Genomic DNA, 12,140 nt, shown 5'->3' with positions numbered 1-12,140 from the left:
CGGTAAAGTGCCATGACATCACACAGCTCACAGCAACCTCCAATTTCTGGGCTTAGGCGATTCTCTTGCTTCAGCCTCCCAAGTAGCTAGGACTACAGGCACCCGCCACAATGCCAGCTATATTTTGTTACAGTTTGACCAGGCTAGGTTTGAACCCGCCACCCTCAGTGTATGGGGCCAGCACCCTACCCACTGAGCCACAGGCACTGCCCACCATTATTTCTTAATAGCCTGTGGACATTTATTGAGCCTTAGTATATTCCAGGCTGGATCTGTGCTGATGGCTTTACAAACATTATCTCATTTGTGCCCAAGCCTCTGATGGGGAAGTTAAAGTTCAGAGATTTGGGCAAAGCAGGTAAGGGTGGGCAGAGCATGTGCACTTCTTCCTGACCCTGAGGCCCACGCTCCTAAACCACTGCTCAGTTCTACCTTCCAAGAAATGTGGAAGACTCAAAGTCCCTTCTAGGACATTGTCCCGGCACAGGTATGCATACTTTTAAAACAAAAATGGCATCAGAGATCCGCAGACTGTGTAGGAGGATCTTGGAGCCAAAAGGGCCCTCACTTTCTACCCCTCATTTTACCCCAAGAAGTCTGGTTCCAGAGAAGGCAGAGGACTGTCACATGCATACAGCAAGGGGACCGCTCCCCAGGTGAGACCCATATCTCTGAGTCTCTGCCTACCTGTCTAGGCACTTTGATCTAGCCTGGCTCCTCTGGACTCACAAGACCTCAGAGCCTTGAGGCTGATGACATAGAGGACAGACATGACAGAAGGTCAGGGAAAGCTAATGAGGCTGCCAGCTGCAAGGCTCTGGGGAGGAAGGGCTGCCTAGCCCTGGGGATGGAGCTGCAGTTTGGCAGGATGGTGTTTCAGTCTGTCTGTCGGTCTCTTTGCAGTGGTACACACCCGAAGCCTGCCTGCAGCTCAAGGAGCACTTCCACGGGCACGTCAGCGCAGCCTGCCAGCGCAGGAACACGGGGACTGTTGGGTGAGCCTGTGGGGCCTGGGGTAGGGGACGAGGAGGGTGGGGAAGGAAGGAGCACATGAATGAATGTGTGAGTGAAAGAATGAACAAATGAAACGCTTACACAGACCAGGCCAGTGCAACCTGATATAGAAGGGCTTTTATCTGGCTCCACTTGACACACCTCTGCCACTTGTGCAATGACCCCTTTCCCACTAGGGTGATTTTCAGCCTGGGGGCACAGCATAGGTTCTTTCCCCATCCCCTCCAGGTCTCAGGGTAAGTGTCAGGTCCTCTGGGATCCTTCTCTGATCCCCCATGACCACCTCCTCCAGCCTGGGGTGGATGGGGTGCCCCTCCTGTGTGCTCTTGTGCCCCAAGAACTTACCTCCTGGAATTGCGGGTTTACTCGTCTGCATTCCTCACTAGACCTAGCTAGAGGGGTTTCCTGCCTCTGAAGCACCTGCCACCACCAGCACAGGGGTTTGGCAGCACTCATTCCTTCTTTTTTTTTTTTTTTTTTTTTTGAGACAGAGCCTCAAGCTGTCCCCCTGGGTAGAGTGCCGTGGCATTACAGCTCACAGCAACCTCCAACTCCTGGGCTCAAGCGAGTCTCCTGCCTCCGCCTCCCAAGTAGCTGGGACCACAGGTGCCCGCCACAACGCCCGGCTATTTTTTGGTTGCAGCCATCATTGTTGTTTGGCGGGTCCGGGCTGGGGATTCGACCCCGCCACCCTAGGTGTACGTGGCTGGCGCCTTAGCCGGTTGAGCCACAGGCGCCGAGCCCATTCCTTCTTTTAACAAACAGGTCAAGGGCCTACTTTAGCCCTTCATCCTGAGGAGCTCACAGTCTGCTCAAGGAGTTGGCTGAGCTCACATCACACAGGTGTCACACAGTGTGGTGAGGCTGCAAGAGAGCCCAGCTTGGAGGTCCCCAAGGCTGCACAGAGTGAGGCAGAGCTCAGGTCAGAATGGCTGAAGAATCTGTGCTCATGGGATGAATGTAATGCCATCAGCTGGGGAGTGCTAGTGCCACAGCCAGTGCTGCATGCCGATTACTTCCTTGACCCTGCTAGAAGCAGGGAAACTAAGGCACAACGGGTTCCTGCCTCAAGGTCTTTGCAAGTACCTTTATCCTTCATCCGGATAGAGAAGGAGAGAACCACCTGTGAACAGGGTAGATACACAGCCCCTGTCCATGAACTGCAAGCTGTCATAAGGTGACACAGAGGCACCCTCTGGCTGTCTGCAAGCCAGTCCCTGTCAGGTGTTTGTTTACCCAGGTTTATTGTTGGAGCTGTTGAATTCCTCTGGGATGAAATTTTTCAAATATAAATCCCAGGAAGCTGGGTGGTATGCACCTGCAGTCGCAGCTACTCAGGTGGCTGAAGCAGAAGGGAAAACATGAGCCCAGGAGTTCAATACCAGCCTGAGCAACATAGCAAGACCCCATCTTCCCAGAAATGCTGCTACATAGGGTGCAGGACACACCCAGAGTGAGGCTGGTGGCTGCTATCAGTGTGCAGTGTCCCCAAAGAGCCTAAGAACCTCAGAGCTGACTTGGCTTAAGCCACAGCTCAGATGCGTCGACCCAGAGTGCCCCTGGGCCTTTCCAAGTGAGCAGGTGATGGTGGCATCCTGGTCGGGGAGTGCCTGCTTGCAAGGAGCTGGAACCCAGGCAGGCGCACAGCCCTGGGGTGGGCAGGAAGGTGCAGGGGCTGCCTGTGCCCTGCTTCTTCTGGTGCCTCTGTGCACAGAGGCCACGTGTCTGACCCTCAGCGTAGCACCTCCCTGCAGGGACATGCCTGTGGCTCTTGGTTACCATACCCCGACCTTGAGCTTTTGTCTCTGCCCCTCAGCCTGTGACTCAGCCTCTTGTTATGTCCACCTCAAGACAGGGGCTTTGGCCAAGCGGTACCTGAGGAGCAGCTCCAGGGGCATCAGTGTCCCTAGAACAAATGCAGGTGCTCCCACTCTGCCCTCAGATATCTGGAGAGGGGGTCAGGGTGGCCTGTCCTGTCTTCAGGAGTGAGGGGTGGCTCCCCAGCAGAGAGAGCTCAGGGAAAGAAGGGCCTGAGAGTGTCCACAGACTCTGCCTGAGGCCACATGGATGCATCTCCCACAGGCTCAGACTCTCCAAGGTGGTTGTCGTTGGCGATCTCTACGTGGGGAAGACCAGCCTCATCTACAGGTACGCAGCTTCCTAAGCCCCATCAGCCACACCCTCCAGCACCAGTTTGTCACACCTCTACCTGGGTAGCCCAAATGATGTTGTCACAGTAGGAACAATGTAATTCTAAAGAACCACTATGCCTCAGCCTGGTAGGAGCTAGAGGGAAAGGGGTACAAGAAATCAGGGAGATGGTAGGGTCAGGCACCCAGGAGACTGGTGTTCATCACTCTGTGCCCCGGGGACCATGGGCTCACCCGTCCACTGCCTTCCCTATGGTTGGACACCCAGTTTCGCTTAGCTTCTAACTTGCAGGTTTTCAGAGCTCCTGCACACATTCTTGGTGGCTATTCTGTCCATCCACACTTGCACTATCAAAGGGAAGCTTCCCTGCACATTTCTATGAGGACACGTCTCTGATGACTTCTCTGCCTCCCATAGGTTTTGCAAGAATGTTTTTGACCGAGATTATAAGGCCACCATTGGGGTGGACTTTGAAATTGAGCGCTTTGAGATCGCAGGGATTCCCTACAGCCTCCAGATGTAAGTCCCCCTGTCTGTCTGTCTGTCTTCTCCCCTGCCAGCCCCAGGCACCTGCCTCTCAGGGGCCCAGTGGCTTCCTCCCCTCCCTTTGTTTTCTCTCACAGGAGCCCAGGGCTCTCACCTGGGCTGAGCCTTACGCACCATGGCTGGCATCTTGCTCTGGACCCTCCCCTTTCCATGCTCTCCTACACGGCCACCCCTGCCCCCCACCTATCCCACCCCACCCCCGCTTGCCTGCTGGAAATCACCAGGACTCTGTCTTGGACCCCTTCCCCTTTGTCTCTCCTAGGTTCTTTCCTCAGTCCCCTGGCCCAGTTTGAGCTGAGCCTGCATGAGCTCCTGACTCTGTCAAGACAGTTCCCTCCCCTCTCAGGACCTCCTCAGCCCAGTGGTGCTGCAGACAGATGATACCAAATTGGGCCAAGGGAGAGTATAGGATTACTCCAGAGCAAAACAGGCTATAAGGACACAGGGCTGAGGTACTGTGAGAGCTGCAGAGAGTAGCTGGTGACTAGACTCACTGTTGTGACCACAGGCTATATCTCATCAGAGGGCCCAGGACAAAACAGGGACACTATCCCAGCTCAGCCTCTTGTCTTACATTGAGACAACAGGCAACCTCCCAACAGGCCCCACTTTCAGGCCACCATTCCCAGCTCCTCCCTCCAGAGTCTTTTCAGAAATGAAAGAAAATATGAATGAATTAATGAACAAAAGAACCCATCACTGCATCACTCTGAATCCCTTAAAAAATTTTCAGACCAACAATGTGTTGTTTGTGGTCTGTCTATTTTTCAGTTTACTGAGAAAAGTTAAATTTTGATCTGCTGACTTTAAAATGAGATAGATTTTCAGACTCATTCCTACATCTTGACCTCCTGCCTTGTTCTAAACCAGGGTGAGTAGATCTCAGCATGTGGGCCTTCTCTACTAGGCTGTGCCCATGGCAGACATCATTAATCAACTGTTGCATTCTTTTCCATGGACCCAGGGCTCCTAAGTTCTTCTCAGCATCCAGAGAGCTAGAGCTAACTGCTCAAAGTCACCTGTTAGGGACCTGGGACCTGCAGCACAGAAGGTGAAGCAATGCCCCAACACACATGAGCAAGTGACAGAGGCACAGCTGGAGGCCCAGCCTACAGCCCCAGCACCAGAGGGTCTGTGGATGTCCACATCTTTAAGAGAAGCCCCATTGTGGGCCATATGCTACTTTTATTTTCTTTTAAGAGATGGAGGCTGGAATACAGTGGTGCAATCATATCACTCATGGTAAACTTGCAAACTCCTAGATTCAAGCCATCCACCTTTAGCCTCCCAAGTAGTAGGACTACAGGTGCATGCTGCCACAACTAGGTAATTTTATTTCAGTTTTTTTTATGTAGAGATAGGGTCTCACTGTGTTGTTCACACTGGCCTTGAACTCCTGGGCTCAAATGATCCTCTGGTCTCAGCCTCCCAAAGCTCTGGGATTATAGGCGTAAGCCATCACCATGCCTGGCCCCTGTACTCCTTTTTAATGTCCCAGCCAGAAGAGACTGAGCTACACTTCCATTCATCAGGGCAGTGGACCGACTAATGCCATGGCCCCTCCCCCCAGCCACAGTGACTGCAGTGAGAGAGGTCCCCCTACACCCCCAGCACTTCCAAGCACATAGGAAGGGATCATGGCGACTGGAGACAGGGAGAGAGGGTCGCAACAGGCACTTCTTGAAGCCTACCCATTGGCATGGATGTTCCTACCCACTAGCTTTTTGACTCAAAACTGCAATTGCTTAGCCTGCCACTGCTTTCCTTTTCTCTCTCGCCCACCTTACAGCTGGGACACAGCTGGGCAGGAGAAGTTCAAGTGCATCGCATCTGCCTACTACCGGGGTGCCCAGGGTGAGCAGCCTGCGATTCTGGGGCCCTCAGCCATGTGCAGTAGGGCTCCCATCTCAGCTGCACCACAGGAAACCCAGATGCTCCAAGCAGACATCAGTTTCTGGCCTCTGACCACTGAGAAAACACCTGGGCTGCTGCCTGGGGACAGGGAAGCTGCCTTCATGCTGGGGCCTGGTTGGCCCTTTAGGGATTCTATGGCGGTAGGTGCTGGCTTTAACTCTCAGCCCCAGTCTTCAGCTCAGAAAGATCCTGAGAGAGGCCCCAGCAAGGAAGAGCAGCATCGGACTCCAGGGCAGAGGCTTGTCCCTCCTCAACAGGAGGGGCTGGGCCAAAGAGGAGGAATGACAGGGGACCATGGGAGGACAGCCATGTCCCCAGTGCGGCTTCCCACCCACACATCCAGAGCCGAGGTGCACCAGGCAGTGCTGACAGTCAGCAGGAGGCACATTTTAGCTCCCTGTGCCAACCCCACCTTCCTGGGGGAAGACAGAGATGGAGTTCAGTGGGAGATGTGAGAGGACCATCAGAAGCTTCTAGAGCCAAACTCAAATTATAGGGTGTCATTATGTCTACTTAATGGTGGTAAAAAACAAAACAAAACACCTTCTTTAGGATTTGGAAGAAACAAAATCAGGAAACAAACCCTGAGCACCACATGGCCTCTCCGGCCTCTGTCTTCTAAGAGAGGGGATGCTTCCCCCCTGGGGATGAGGTGTGAGGCACCTGGCAGCAGTCTGCAAACAGCAGCCTGGCTGCTGTCATCCCTCTCCTCAGTTTCTTCTCCCTTCTTCTGTGCTTCTGGAGGGGACTCAGGCTCTCCTGCAGCCTTCAGCCAAGTGCAAAGGAAGCCCCTGTCCAGCCCTGCTCACACTCCTGGGGGCCAGTAGAGCATAGCCATTGTGGAATGTCCTCCAGGAGGGGGTCCAGCACCCTCCATTCTCCAACACCACTGGACAGGGCAGGGCAGTGACCAGAGGAGCTCAGGGAACAGACTGCATCATTTTCTGCCCACCCAGTTCCACAGAAGTTGTTTCCCTAAAGCTGGCTGTTGCAGTCATCTTCACAGTCATAGCTTCATTGTTGACAGTCTATCCTGTGACAGGCCGTGGACAAATAGCTTTTTATTTTTGTTTATTTATTTTTAAACAAACCTCTTTTTTTTTTTTAACATACTTTTTATTTATTTATTTATTGTTGCAGTTTGGCTGGGGCCGGGTTTGAACCCACCACCCTCGGTATGTGGGGCCGGCACCCTACTCACTGAGCCACAGGTGCCACCCCGACAAATAGCTTTTTAAAACAGCTGCACTCAGAGCGGTGCCTGTGGCTCAAGGAATAGGGTGCTGGCCCATATACCAAAGGTGATGGGTTCAAACCCAGCCCTGACCGAACAAAAAAGAAAAACAAAAAACAGCTGCACCTGTTTAATCCTTGCAGCAGCCCAGAGACCTAGAGGCGTCATTCCCACCATTTTATAGGTGGGAAAACTGAGGCTCAGCAGTTAAGACCCTCATCCAAGCCCCCTCAGCCAAAAGTGGCTGAGAGTCTGCTGTCAAAGTCCTTGAGTTTCCTGCCTGCCTTTTCCACCTCCCTGGTTGGGCTGCTGGATGCAGCGGGGGAGGGCAGTAGGGAGGTGGGTCCTGGGAGCCATGGAGTGATGGAGTATTTCCTCCCCACCTTCTACCGTGGGGTCTGGTGCTGAGTACTGGGGTGGGGGGGGCGCCCTGGCAGTTCCTCAGAAGCTGGGCTCCTCCTGGGCCCCATTGTCACACTGTTTGCCTCACTGTGGCTAACTGGCTGTTGCCTTTTTCCGGGTCCAGTGATCATCACAGCCTTTGACCTTACTGACGTGCAGACTCTGGAGCACACCAGGCAAGTCCGGGTTCTGTAGGCCCTGTGGGTCCCCTGGGTTTAGGAAGCTGCCTGAAAGAGGTCCCCACTCCAAGGCCAGTGGGCTGGGCACTGTCCCTAGCACCTGAATGCGAGGCCAGCACAGTCACAGTGGGGCACGTGTTCCAGAGACCCTGCACTACTTTAATACTCTGCTGTCACCATCTCAAAAGTTAATCAGTTTGAAGGAGGGGTCCCATATGTTCACCTCACCCTGGGCCTTAAAATTTTAGAGCCAGTCTAGTCTGAAGGGACCTGAATTTGGCCCTTACTGTCTTGGGCAGAGCAAACTGGTGATGTAACCAAGTCTGGGAGGCCATCTTGCTTCCTCTGGGAGTCGTCCAGCTGGTGGACCAAAGCCCTGGGACATTCACATCCAGCATCTTCCAAACCCTGTGAGGGAAGCAGGGGTGATCATTCCAACTGATAAAAGTGCAGGACTCACCCAGGGTCTCATGAGTTAAGGGCCAAGCCAGGGCCAGAGTGGGGTCTTCACTGCCCCTTAACAGCGCTCCTGTAGTCCCACCCCTTCCTATCCCACTGAGCCCATCTGGCTGTGGTACCAGCACCCTGCCAGCCAGCAAGGGGCACTCTTCCTGCACCTGCAGGCCTGATGTTTCTAGCCCTAGGGAAGTTTGTGACCCTGCTCTGGGTGAGTGGAAGGGTGGCATGTCTCAGCTGTCTCCCCTCTGCATGCCAGGCAGTGGCTGCAGGATGCGCTACGAGAGAATGAAGCAAATTCCTGCTTCATCTTCCTCGTGGGAACCAAGAAGGACCTTCTGGTGAGCAGAGCAGCACTGGAGGCTGGGACAGTCCATAGGACAATGCCTCCACCTGCAGCCCATGTTTGAGGGAGGGAGGTGGCACTGTGGGAAACAGGCAGTTGCCTACCCCAGGGGCCTCTGCAGGAGAGTACAAGCCCTGGGTCAGTGAGGGCCACTTCTCCCAGTCAGGGGCAGCGTGCGAGCAGGCCGAAGCGGAGGCTGTGCACATGGCCAACCAGATGCAGGCTGAGTACTGGTCGGTGTCCGCCAAGACTGGTGAGTGGGACCCAGGTTGTCACTGTGGTGGGGACAGAGCATGGCTCTTAGGCCAGTCTTGAAGACCCTGCCATGCAGCTCTCCCTCTGCATCTGCCTTCCCCTTCCATCACCCTGCATGTACTGGCGTGGCATGCCATCCCCCATGCTGGCAATTGGCAGTGCCTTGAGAGGTCTGCCTCAGGGATGGCGGAAGAGCAACCCTGCCCCATACCATGTTGACATGTTCTCCAAGGCAGCCCTCAAGACTACCTGTGAGGCAGGTTCTATCTTATCCCTGTGAAGTCACTCCCAGGCCCACAGGGAGGAGGCGACAGGGCCAGGATTGAAACACCTGTAGCTATGGCACTGTCCTGCCCCAGCCCCTCAGATGCCAAGTGTGTGACACTTCTCAGCATGTAGTAGGCACAGTAAGAGGGGGGCTCCCACTCCTTCCTGGGTATCATCATGACTTGCAGTCCCCAGCTCTCACCCATCCCACTCCCCACCCAGTCTGCCCCCAGCCACAGTGGGCCCCCAACCCCTGGCAAGATGCCCACCTCTCCAAGCCTCAGTCATCTCATCTGGGAATCAGGCTGATGCTGCCCATCTTGGTTTTGTTAGGAAAAGGAAATTTTAAATCACAAACATCCGTACTTACTGAGGAAAAATTAGAAAATGGAGAGACACAAAGAACAGACTGAAATCACAGTTTGTCAGGGATGAAGTAGAATAACGTGCAGTATTTGGCACATAGTGGGCCCCCAGGGCTCTGGGGACTTGGGAATCAGGCCCAGGAGTCCTTGCCACTGGCAAGGGAGGACAGTGAACACCCAGCCGGGGACTGGATATGCACTGAAGGTCAGTGCCCCCTCCAGCCCACTGCAAACACCTGGCAAACTCGTGCCTGGTGCCCTCTATTGCTCCTTGCAGACAATCTCCCTTCTGCTGTCAGAACCTGCCCTCCTTTGTCAGATTAACAGTTTACAGAGAGCTTGCTATGGGCCAAGCAGGACTGCCCTGAGCAGTTAGTTGTTCAGGTTGCTGGCTGCAGCAGGGGCATGTGCAGTGTGCCCGTTAAGGGCTGGGAGCAAACGGCTCCCTGATGGGCAGCACCTCCACTTGGAGGAAGATACACAGAGGCTCCATAGGGGAGCACAGTAACCCTCATAGCCCCATCTGACAGTCATCAAAAGTGTCTGTCCAGAGTTCCACATGTCCCAGCACCCGGCCCCTAGTGTTCAATGGCAACTAATTGGAAGAGTAGATGCTGGGGAATGAAGGCTCAGAGGTGTGAGGGAGTGGTGTGGGCAGGCAGCGAGAGCGGGTGGCAGGTGCTGCCTAACAGGTGGGCAGGCTGCACCGTCCTGTGCTACTGTTACTGTTAGGGTGCTCTAGGAGGGGCCATGAGCCAGCCTCAGAGAGGCCCGCCCTGGCTCCTATGCCAAATGCAACCAGAGGGAGTGACTGCCACCTTGTGGGCCCACAGGAGAGAACGTGAAGGCATTCTTCAGCCGCGTGGCCGCCCTGGCCTTCGAGCAGTCAGTGCTGCAGGACCTGGAAAGGCGGAACAGTGCCCAGCTGCAGGTCGGCGATGGAGACCTCATCCGTGCGTATGGGCATGGCCAAGGGGGGTAGGGACATCCACCATCCTCCTGTCACCTCAGACCCTGCCATTTCTTCAACTTGCGACCCTCTGCTGTCCTTGGACACCCTGTCTTGACTGTCACCCTGGCCTCAGGCCTGCAGCCTCCCTGACCCACCTGCAGTCTCAGTCTCCTTCCCTATCCCTCCCTGTCCTCCTGACAGCTGAGGATGTGGCCTCATTCTGGCTCTTCCAGTCTGTGCCTTTGCCCACTCTGGGCTACCACCTGAAATGTCCTCTGGGTCTTTAAGCCCGTGCCAGGCCTAGGAGTCCAAGTCGGTCACTCTGACTGTCAGGGTCAGAGTGGCCCATGCCGAGCATCAGCTGCAGGGTGCTCAGTTAATGCTATTCTCCTTGCAGGAATGGAGGGAAGTCCACCCAAGAGCCAGGACAGCAAGCAGCCCTCCAGCCTGGGCTGCTGTTAGCTGGCGCCTGTGTCAGAGGCCTCCACACCCTGTACCTGTGGAAAGGTGACATGGAACCTGAGTTCTGCAGCATATCTACCCTCAAGGTGTGGAGGGCCTGTCTTCTGTGCAGAACCCCAGGGCTCAGCCACTTCTCTTTGGGAGGTCAGGAGCCAGGAAAGGTCCCCACTGGCTGCCCAAGGGCCCCACACTGCCTGGCTGCTGGGGACACTACAGTGATTCCCTGAAAGGCTGGTCCCACTTGCAGGGTCGTCAGACAGTCTCCCTTGGCTTTCAGAGGCCTCAGGACTGCAAACCGGGGACAAGCCTGCCCCAGGCCACACCCCTCACCCAGGGCCTGCACCAACAGCCGACCCTGGCCTTCTTCCCCAGCGATGTGGCCTCAGAAGCCTTCTTATCACCATGTCCCAGGCAACCTGGACTTGTCAAATTCAGCATCTGAAGGAATACCCACCCACTTGCCATGTCCCCAGGAGTTTTGTTTTCTGCAAAAAGCTTATAGTTCTGCACCTCAGAGCTCTACACCTCACTGTCCACTGTCACTCTGCCATAGGCTTCAGGAGTCCCCAGGCAGACCTGCCACAGGGCTCTCTCTGGCAGGAGATGGGCTGGCCTCCTAGGCAGCAGGACTGGGTAGGCAGACCAAGCTGTTCACACCTCTCTGGCCTATCTGGACGATGAATTTACCTGACCAGTTACAGTAGGGGGGCTGCACAACCACCCTGGGGTAACTTGTTCTGCAGCCCTGAGCGTGACACTGCCCTGCTCTGGCCTTCATGCCAGGTCTGTGCCCACTGCCGCCTCTCTATCCGTCTGTCCCACTGGCCTGCATGTCTCTGTGCGATGGTGTCCACATGTCTTTGGAATGCTTTGGAGCCCTCCACGGTCCAGCACGTTCTCTTCCTCTTAAAAACCCAGGGCAGGCAGGAGTACCCCACGCCCACACACTCTCCAGCTCTACCCCAGAGCACTTCCATGGGTCTCACCCCTGGAAACCAGCCCCTGGTCCTGTCACCTTGACTGTGCTCGCTCTGCACTCACTTTGTGCCCATCATCCCCATCATCTTCCCGTAGGTGGTGAGCATTTGCAGATTCCTAGAGCCCGGCACACTGCAGGTGTCCCGTGCACTTTCATTGACTCACAGAGATTGCCAAATATCAGTTGGGGGAAAACACTGGCATCTTTTCCTATTCATTCCCTTCATACTGTATTTTTAGCTTTGTGTTTTTACATATGTAAACACTTTATGCAAATCACTTTTAAAGGTGTTATGTGCTTAGTGTAAAACAAAAGAAGATGGTACAAAGTGTGTAAAATACAGTGGACCCACCGCCCCCGGTGTTACCGGCATGTTCGTTGTTCTACAGGGTGACATCGTGTGAGGCACAGTGCCTGGCAATTGGCTGCACCAGGCCCTGTCTCTGGGCACATGCTCAGCCTGCACATTTCTTAGCAGCTGCCTGTTTTCCTTCATGTGGATGGAAGGTCACCGTCATCTGACCTGCCCTATATGTGGGTGAACCAGCTTGTGTCCAGCTTTCAGCTTTTACCAAGGGTACTGCAATGGCCATCCTTGAAATTAGAGCTGTACACACT

The 12,140-nt window shown here is 54.7% G+C and overlaps 1 protein-coding gene across 1 annotated transcript in view; it reads left to right on the top strand.

Annotated features, from left to right (window-relative positions):
- The window catches only part of RAB36 (RAB36, member RAS oncogene family), an 18,897-nt gene extending 8,280 nt beyond the window's left edge, over positions 1-10,617 (top strand). Inside the window, exons 4-12 of the mRNA XM_012813592.2 lie at positions 904-995; positions 3,097-3,162; positions 3,583-3,684; positions 5,501-5,565; positions 7,386-7,437; positions 8,156-8,237; positions 8,405-8,495; positions 9,963-10,082; positions 10,479-10,617. Coding sequence (XP_012669046.2) covers positions 904-995; positions 3,097-3,162; positions 3,583-3,684; positions 5,501-5,565; positions 7,386-7,437; positions 8,156-8,237; positions 8,405-8,495; positions 9,963-10,082; positions 10,479-10,543 — 735 coding nt within the window. The 3' untranslated portion in view covers positions 10,544-10,617. The remainder of the gene's footprint in view (positions 1-903; positions 996-3,096; positions 3,163-3,582; positions 3,685-5,500; positions 5,566-7,385; positions 7,438-8,155; positions 8,238-8,404; positions 8,496-9,962; positions 10,083-10,478) is intronic.
- The last annotated feature ends 1,523 nt before the right edge of the window (positions 10,618-12,140 follow it).

The sequence above is a fragment of the Otolemur garnettii genome, unplaced genomic scaffold, assembly GCF_000181295.1.
Source record: "Otolemur garnettii isolate 467f Iridium unplaced genomic scaffold, OtoGar3 scaffold00281, whole genome shotgun sequence".
In the NCBI taxonomy this organism is placed as follows: Eukaryota; Metazoa; Chordata; class Mammalia; order Primates; family Galagidae; genus Otolemur; species Otolemur garnettii.
This window is presented reverse-complemented; position numbering and strand designations above follow the sequence as displayed.